At 22.3% G+C, this 10,360-nt stretch overlaps 1 protein-coding gene across 1 annotated transcript; it reads right to left on the minus strand.

The window, feature by feature from the left end:
* Positions 1 to 282: 282 nt before the first annotated feature.
* LOC128962936 (longitudinals lacking protein, isoforms N/O/W/X/Y-like) lies at positions 283 to 2,959 on the minus strand. Its single transcript, XM_054309367.1, has 5 exons — positions 2,897 to 2,959; positions 2,090 to 2,671; positions 1,651 to 2,004; positions 837 to 1,563; positions 283 to 745 (listed from the first exon to the last, which is right to left on the minus strand). Exons 2-5 carry the CDS (start codon positions 2,594 to 2,596, stop codon positions 450 to 452), a joined length of 1,884 nt encoding a protein of 627 aa, XP_054165342.1. The 5' UTR covers positions 2,597 to 2,671; positions 2,897 to 2,959; the 3' UTR covers positions 283 to 449.
* Positions 2,960 to 10,360: the final 7,401 nt, after the last annotated feature.

The raw sequence follows: 10,360 nt of genomic DNA on the forward strand, positions 1-10,360 counted from the left end.
TTTAATTTCATTGTACCGGTACATGAAATTTGATAGTAATATGTAATTCAATTAATATGATGTAATTAAATGATAAATTAAATGAATCATAAAAAATGATTAAATTAATAATTGTCAATAATATTGACAATAATTTAATAATAGCTGACAATCAAAAACAAATAAAAAACAAATAGTAGGAAATAAACTGTATCTTAATTTATGATATAATTTATGATTAACACAAAATAATTCATTTAATTGTATAATCGACAAGTATTGGTAAAAATATGTATATATATATATAATATATAATAATTGTTTTATGAGAGATCCGATTAGATAGTGATGATTAGTAGAGTAATAGTAGTAGTGGTGGTAGTAGTAGAAGTACCGTACGGTTAATGAGTTGGTTAGTGTAATGATGAAACAACACATACACACACCTGTCCTCCGATGATGTCAACCAATCAATCATAAATTGGTTCATTTGGATGGCATGTCTTCATATGTTTGTTTAATGATATCCTCCACGTATAGGTTTTGTCGCAGAAATCGCACTTATAGGAGGTCTTCGAGTTCAGATGTATACCGTTGATGTGGTCCTGCATTGATTGATTTGCGTGATATACTTGCGGACAGTACGGACACTTATATAGATTACTGTTGGGATCAACCAGCGGTACGGCGGCGACATCATCAGGTGAGCGCGCGGTCGTTGTCATCGTATTCAATGTACGGTTACGGGCGTCGCGATTGTCCATCACTTTTGTTTTACCGGTAGAAATAACAGACAAATAGACATATATTTAGTACTTTATGTTTAATAAAAACTAGTTATTATTTTAAACACATACTCTCCTCCTTAGCCCAGTTGGGCGTACGTCCCGGTCCTTTGCGACGTACAGTTGTTATCACATCTCCGCCTTCAGAGTTACTTTCGCCGCCAACACTCGATGTCGACCGTCTCAGCGAACGAGTGCTGTGAGGCGACGTCGAGGACATCTTGTGATAAGCCAATGTAGAGGCAACGATAGCAGACTGTGCGCTAGTGCTGGTATTGTTGGTGGTGGTGGTGGCGGCGGCGTTGGCGTCCATATCGCCGCTATTACGCTGCAAACCAGTAGTTTGCTCTTCAAATTGCTGACTAAAGTCCACTTCATATATCTCTCCGTCGTCTTCTTCGTCGTCGTTATTCGCTTGAATAGACACCACATCGTCGACATCCATCTGTACTGATGTATCGGCAATCGGCCGACTCTTAATAACGCTGTCGTGTTGTCCATCATTATCAGCATCCAAACGGATCCGTTTTCTCAGTTGCCGGCCCTCGTTTTCCGGTGACATCGACATCGTTTCCCCACCACTTGGGCTAAGACCAGTTGATGTGATTACTCGTTGATGTTGTTCCATAGATGAGACACTTTGTTGACTCGATTGTCTTGAACTACCATTTATAACTCTGGACGATGGCGACGACTCTTCGATAACTGTATTACCACTACTGTTGCTGAATGTGATAATGTGGTTGTTTGTTGTTGTGCTACTGGAACTGTTGGGAGCGGCGGCAGAACTATTGAGACACTAGTATAATGAAAATTCAAGACAAAAAAATATATCACAATCAATTGATCCCATTTATTGATGGTAATCAACAAATATTTTGAATACCTTAATCTTATTTTTATCGAAGTGTTCCTTTTCAATGGTAAACTTCATCCTTTCGGCCTCAAACCTTTGCTTCTCTTCGTTCAGAACAGTCTTCTCGATTTCCAACTTCTTTTTCATCTCCGACTCAATTTCACGTCTAATTTGTTCCGCTTTCAACCGTTCCGACTGACGGATGGCTCGGATTTCGTTCTCGAGAAACCGTTTTTCATTCTTCAACTGTTCGATAACATCCGAGTGGCCATCGATCGGCTGATGATCATCATTGGACACCAGCTTAATGTTCATCAAACCTTTGATCATCAACTGTTGAGCCGATGCCAGAAATCGATGAATACGTGACTGACTGACCGATACCTATCGTATATATGTCCACCAAAACAACGTTAGCTTAAACTTACCGATAGTTTAAAAAAATAAGTGTTAATATTGATGACTATACCTGTCCTTTATAGACGAAGTCGACAATTGATAGCATATCTTCGTAGTCGACATCGCTGAGGACAACGGCCACTACGCCTAACGTATTGTTCGGTACTTTAGCAAAAATTGCCCGAAAATAGTCGGACGAAGCCGATAGTATGACACGATGTGTGGCCACTCCTTCGTTTATACTTTCATCAAAGCCGCCGACAGCAGCGGCGGTACCGTTACTAGACTTTGTGTGGCCGTTAGTAAGTCGACCGCCGTTGCCATTGCTGTTATGATAAGTACTATCATTGTCAGTATCGACGGTCTCATCATTGGCCGATCCTTTCGGATGGCAAACAAGTAGACAATCGGTAAGTTGAGTGGTGTCCAACATCGATGCAAAACTGTCGCGCATTGTAATCTCGTGGTCACCCATACGAAATGTGTAGCCATTTTCAACGTCCGACGACGACGGCGGCGATGACGCCGACGCCGCTGCCGTCGGTGCTCTCATAGCCGATGACGAGCTCATCCTCATTGGTGGCGGCGGCGGACAGCAGTGCGTATTAGGTTCGGGTCAATCACTTTCACCCACCGAAGCGGCGGCAATAGACTATTTAGTGGCCATTGAATTAAATATATATATATTAATCATATATGATATCAATATAAAACATGTGATGATAACAATAGTTGTAATATAAATACTATTATTATTTATACACTAATAATAATAATAATAAGTAATATATCATAAATTTTTTTTTTATAGATATATCTAAATACTTAATAATAATATGGATATAAATATTGTGCTAAAATAATAATTAATAAATACCTGTACTTTCAATATGATAGTAGTATTTAATAATAGCAGTGTGTGTTTGGCAACACTACTACTAATTTATTATTATTATTATTATTACTAATAATTTATTATTAGTATTATTGATATTATTATTATGTGTTACTGTTGTCAATAAATTTAGATTTAATATATTTTTTGTATTTATTACAAAACTTATTGATTATTAACTTATTTATAGTATTTTTTTTAATTATTATTATTATTTGTTATATAATATAATAAAATTTAATTAATTTTTTTTAAAAAAAACACATAAAAAAATCAATGAATGAATCGGTTGTTTAGTTATATTGTTGTCGTCAAACAATTTAAACAAACAAACAAAACATTTATAACAAATAATTAAATATTATTATTAATATTTTTTATTTGTTTACTACTAATACTTTTACTAATAATATCACTTTAAAAAAATTATTAAATAATATATTTTTATCTCAAACAACCATTTTTTTGTACAAATATTTTTTATAAAAAAAAATTTATTTATGGTTAGGTTTTTTCATATATACACACATCAAAAAAATTTAAAGGCAATTATATTATATTTATATTTTTTWAAAAAAACACAATTAATTAATTAATTAAAATCCCATTTAATTAAATTGTTTGTCGCATTTGGATCGCATAGTGTTTGCATTGTTTGCGTTAATAAACACTTAATAATAATAATAATAATAATAATATTTAATTAAATTAATGGTTATATACACTRTGTGTATACCAAACCATAGGATAACCAATAAAATAGTGTATAAAATAATATATAAAATAATATATAAAATAATATAATAATATATTTGTATTGAAAAATGTTTGGTGCGGTTATTGAGCCGACATTCAATGTAATGTAATGTACAGGTCATTCACATAAACTGTATAATTAAATTCACAGACAACGTATGTCTAACTAATTAATTTATTTTTATAAATTTTTATTTATTTATTTATTTTGTCAATATCATCATGGTTACATTTTTTTTATTATGATTAATTTATGTTAAATTTATTATTTAGTTATTAATATTATTATATTATTGGTTACYAGATAATTATTATTATTATTATTATTATTATGTTAATTTGMTAAATTATTTTAATTTTTAGCATTTTTAAAAAAATTTATTATTATTTATTACACAATCATCATCATTATTATTATTAATGTTATAATGATTAAGTATAAAATTATTTTGTAACTTATTTCTAACTAATATTTCWWTTTTTATTAATTATACTGTATATATTTGTAATTTAATATATTATTTTAGACGATTTTTTATATAAATTAATTTTAATTAAAATAGCATTTGTAAATTTATTAAAAAAGTTTATTAAAAATATATATATTAAATTTATGTAATTATWTTTARCAATCATATTTTMCAAACAAATATAATTTATAATATAATAATAATTTCAAATAAATTATTTAATTTATATATATAATAGATATATAAATTTAAATCTATTATCATTATTAAATTTTTTTATTAAAATTAATTTAAAAATAAAAATTACCTATGTAAAGGTACAAAAAATTAATAATATTATTAAACATGCTAACTGTATTTATTTTACTATAATTAGTAATTTTAGTTATTTGACTGATTGTAAGTGTATTATGTATTAAAATCACATAGGTGGTTTTTAAATTTTTACACATCAATGTACATGTATAACTATAAATACATTAATATTAATTTTATCTATCAATAGAGGTCGACACAAATTGTATCTATAAATATATAAATTTACTAATTTATAATCAATTGAAAATTTTACAGTTCAATAATTTTTATCATTAAATAAAATTTAATCAATAATATAAACAAAAATTTTCAACTATTCAAATTTTTATCAAACTTGCAAATAATTTTTTTTTAAATTCAATATTGAAAATTTTGTAAAGTCAACATTAGTTATTTTTAAATTTAATTTGCTTATTTACTATTTGGACAATTGAGTTGCATAATCAATAGTTTTGAAATTATATATATATATATATAGCATATTTCTATATTATTTTTTTAATTATAACAATTTTTATATTCTAGACATATTTTATTTAATTTTAAATTTTATTTCATTTACTTTTCATAATTATTATAATATAGTAATTATGTGTATTATTTAATAAAGTTTTATTTTTATTTTTTAAATGTGATTATCCATTTATTAGTCGATAAAAAATTAATGTAAATTTTAAATTTAAAAAATATTATTTATATTTTTAATTTATTGTAATTTCATATGTTATTTGTAATTACAATTTATAATTATTATTGATATAAATTATAATAATTTACTTACTTTTAAATTTAAGTTTTTAAAAATATTTATTTAACACTTTTATAATTTATTGTTATATTAATTATTAATTTAAGCGAAATCTACAGTATTATAACATTTGTAAAAAAAACTTTTTAACAAAAATTGAACAAAAAACTCATATATAAATTGATTTATGATTTATAATATAATTTATAGTATTTGTTGTTAAAATTATTTAATGCTTTTAAAATTTTAATACAGTGTATATACGGTTAATATATAATATATATATATAATTTGTATGTATGTTTAATGTAAATTTATATAACTATACTAATATATATATATATATATAGTTATTTATTTATAAATTAAAAATTTATTGTTACTTAAAAATACTTAAAATAGTACACTTAAATATTACTAATAATGATGATTATTGTTTTAATTATATTATACATTTGATGATTCAKCATGAAATATTTTTTTATTTAAATTGTTTTAAATAAAAGTTTTTTCCAATAAAATTTAATTTATTGTATAAATTAATAAATTTATTACAATTTAATTGGGATTTTTTTCTTCTTTTATTTTCTAATAACTATAAAATTCTTTACATATAATTATAAAAATGTTTGTATTGTATAATTAATTTTTTTATTATAAAGAGAGAGAGAGAGAGAGAGTTCACGACCCGGAAACTTGTTATTGAATGTCTAGTAATTGTTTGCAATAATAATTATTGCTAAACACATATACAATACACTCACTCACTCAATGAATTAATTATCAATTCAATAAAAATCTTGTAAGATATTATATATATATATATATATATATATATATATATATATATATAAACTCATACACTTTAAATACATGTATTTTATTTTATTTTTTAACAATAAAAAAGCAGACACACATTAGAGTCTCGTTATATGAGACAATTTGGCACACATTTAGTTATATATTTACATTAGAAAATTGCAACTAAAAATTTTTAAATATTTGTTTAAACCATTGTAGTTTTTTTTATAAAAAAATAAATTTTTTAATTAAGCAATATTTAAATTTTATGCAAATAAAAAATGTCTTCTAATTAACAATATAGTACTGTATTTATTTTTAATAATAATAATAAATTTTTATTTAGTTTAACAGGGTTAATTGTACATAACTAGCAAAAAAAATATCGCATTATTATTATTATTACTATAAGCTATTTAACATATTGGTGTTCATCAAATTCAAGGGCAACTCCACCTGCGCTACAACAACACACACACACACACACACGGCTTGTCTATGATATTGTAGGAATGGGCAGGTATGCTATGGGCGCACAGCTATGCACAGGTATGGGGATATTACAGTACACAGGTACACAGGCACAGGTAGTAGTAATAGTAGTAGTGGTTCTGGTGATTCAAAATTGTTAATAAAAAAAAGCGAGAGGATAGTTGGTTATGAGTTAAAAGAAAGAGGGGACCGAAAATCGGAAGTAAAGGGAACGGCAGATCTCTGGCACTCAAACACTGATTGGAAAGTTTTGGTGGAAAGAAATAATAATAATAATAATAAAAAAATAAAAATAATAAAAACTTATTATATTATAATACACTGTACGCTATACACTGTATTATAATATATTACAATATAAGCAATGAAATGAAAAACTTGATTTTTATGTCACTATATATATATATATTATATATACTGTATATATAAATGCTTTTTCTTTGGCATCATATATATATACACTGTTAGATAAATATATATAAACTATATATAAGTTTGTGTTTGGATTTAATATACTTTTATAATTATAAATATATATTTATATATTAAACAGTTAAACAAGTGGTGGTGTATTGCATGATTGCACGTTTAACATTAAAAATTATTGTTATTAGTATTACTATTATTATTATTATTATAAATAATTACATTTTTGTAAATTAGTTGTTAACAAGTTTTCTAGTTTACAAATAAAATTTTGAAAATTTTTCATTTCTCAAATGTTCAATAAAAATTTATTTAATAATTTAATTTATAATAAATATTTAAGTTAATTAATGAACCAAATTAATTAGCTGATTGGAGATTATTTTTTTGGATACATTTTTTTACAACAAATTGTTACATTTTTGTTAAATCATCGTTTAATTAGTAAGTAATTTAATTTTTAACTATTAAAATTTTATTTATTCAATTTAAAATATTTGAATTAAATTAATAATGATTATAACGTTAGTTTAAAAAAATTTTTATTTAATTGATAGCAATAATAAACTAAAATATTTTTTTTTAAATTATAAAAATGTTTACAAAAAATATTTGAAAGATAAATGTTAAATTAATGAACATGTTTATTTGGTATTTTACTGTATAAAAAATAAACATCAAATTAAAAACAACAACAAAAAACAATTTAAAATATTGTTAATAATTTCTTATCACGTTTTTAATCTCGCATTTTATATATAGCGATTAAATTTTTTAAATATTAAAATATAATTTATCAACATAAAAAAATCATGTTATCAAAAATATTTTTATGTTTTATTTTATAATATTATAGATATGGTTGATAATTTATATACGTGGAATATATATAGTTTTAATAATTGTATATATATCAATTTGTTTTTAATTAATTTTTTAATAGACATATAGAGTTATATATTTTTWATTTTTTTAATTAATAATATAAATTAGAAATTTTATTGAAAATTTTATAGCAATATAATATCTGTAATAGTTTATTATTGGTTGCGACACATTAATTATAATTAATATTGAAAATTAAAATATGATTTATTTATACTAATTTAAATTAATAATAAATATTTATATAAATATATTTAAACATTTTTTAAAATTAAAAAAAGTAAATAAAATAGTCATTAGGGGTTTAATCTTATTATTATATATATATATATATATATTTCTATGTGTAATATTAATTTTAAACGTATAATTAATAAATATAAATTGTAATTGATTTAGAATAATCTTTTATTTTTATTAAAATCAATCAAAATAAGCAAAACTAATAACAATAATTACTATTATTTAAAATATCTGTATAAAAACAATTGAATACAAATAAATTCAATTTTCAATTTATTTAAATATGCCATTCCCTTTTAATTTAATGGTTTAGTATTWTGATAGAAATAAAATTAAACAAATATTTTTATTTAATAAAGTAATTTTATTTTCTTATTTTCTATGATTAATATATATATATATATTTTTATTATCATAGACTAACTATTATAATGTATAGTTAATGTTTATTATACAGTATATAATATATAAGTGAATATACAATTTAACAATATATTATATATACAACAACAAAATAATGTTAAATTACTTTCTAAAAATTTAATCTTCATATTATTATTATTTGCAATTAAGCTAATAATAAAAATACATAAATATTTTGTTTATAGATGAAGGATAGGGTTTGATATAAAATATTAATTTTTTAAATTTTCAATTATTTTTATAATAAAATATTTTTTAGCTTAAAATATTAATTGTTTAATAATTGTGAGATTCCTTGAAGTTTTGCAATTCAAAACATGTACTGTATTTTAGTACTTTATTTTCAATAATGTTTACAAAAAATATTTTTACCTGTTGTGGTAAAATATTGTATAGATATTATGTATATACTATATATAAATATATACAAAGTGTATATACAGTATATAATGTAAAAATTCAATGCATTTTTTATTAGACAAGTAGTCTTCAACTATAACTATTAGGTGTTTTTAATTCATTGCATTTTATACAAATATATATATACAATAATTGACTTTTCAATAGCCTAAATGTGTATTCAAAAAATAAATAAATAAAATTATTACATACTTAGCATAAATATACTGGATTTATATACTGTATACATATTTATATAAAATATTTAATATATTATTATTAAGCTTTAAAATACAAAAATTTCATTAATGCTTATTATATTACACAATAGTATAAAAAATAATCTGTAAAACATATATTGGTTTTCAGCACAACAGGGGTATTGAAGAAAAGTAAATGTTATTTTTCAATGATGTTTAATAATTTTGATGACACCTATTGTGATAATAAATTAGGACATATCAGTCATTTTCATTACTAAAGCAAATAATTTACTAATTTATAAATATTGTATTTTTTACAAAATTTTAATCTTAGAAAAATAATATGCATAAWTTATAAAGTTTTATTTACATATTTTATTTTTGTAAATATTTGTATATAATTATACAAACTATTAATTTTTTTTAATAATAATAGTATTTATTTTTATATACAATTATTGTATATATTTGTAATAATTATTTACAACAAAATTAATTTTTGTTAAAATTAAATTTTATTTTTTTGAAGCGATTTATTATTTCCTCAATGATTATAGGTTTTTGAAGTCTAGTGTTTCCGAAAATATAAATTTATTATTTACAGAGAGATTATAATTTAATTATAAAATCATTTAAATAAAAAAAACATAGGTATATTAAATTAAATAACATTCAATAACATATTAATTACAATACAATAGGTATAATTTAGGAGTATATATAATACAAAAATGTTTTATTAAAAAATTTTGTTTTTTTTCAAAAATCAATTTGTTAATATAAACTTGAAAAGATTTAACTATTTATTAATATTACTTTAAATTATTTTATTAAATTAGGAAAAATACTAACAATACAAACAAAAATCTATTTATTAAATATTGTATATAATATAATATAAAATTGTTGTTGTCTTATATATTTAGGGAACTCCTGTTTGATTATTGATAATAAAAATACTGTATTATATACAACCATAATATTTATTATAATAATATTAAAATTATTATAGGTTTTTAATGAGATGCTGGGATATATATTACTAAATGGCATTGAATCTATATAGCTTATATTGCTCAATATTATTTTAATAATAATGTTAATAATCAAAATAATAATAATAATAATGAATTAATCATAATAAATATATAAAATTATAATTGATTGTTTTATAAAATTTTTTTAATGTCTTTATACATGTTTATAAAACATCTAATTTAATAAATTGCACCCATTATTATTATTATTATTATTATTATTATTATGTTTATTAAATTATATT

Source organism: Oppia nitens, unplaced genomic scaffold (assembly GCF_028296485.1).
Source record: "Oppia nitens isolate AA-2021 unplaced genomic scaffold, nextdenovo-longstitch-racon4-pilon3 scaffold6_pilon_pilon_pilon, whole genome shotgun sequence".
Taxonomy (NCBI): Eukaryota; Metazoa; Arthropoda; class Arachnida; order Sarcoptiformes; family Oppiidae; genus Oppia; species Oppia nitens.

Bases quoted from the DNA above. Each gene is read 5' to 3' on its own strand.
- LOC128962936 (XM_054309367.1), bottom strand. From the start codon at position 2,596: ATGAGGATGAGCTCGTCATCGGCTATGAGAGCACCGACGGCAGCGGCG. The intron at 2,005-2,089 runs GTATAGTCATCA...TATATACGATAG, and splicing joins ACTTCGTCTATAAAGGACAG to GTATCGGTCAGTCAGTCACG. The intron at 746-836 runs GTATGTGTTTAA...GTAAAACAAAAG, and splicing joins CAACTGGGCTAAGGAGGAGA to TGATGGACAATCGCGACGCC.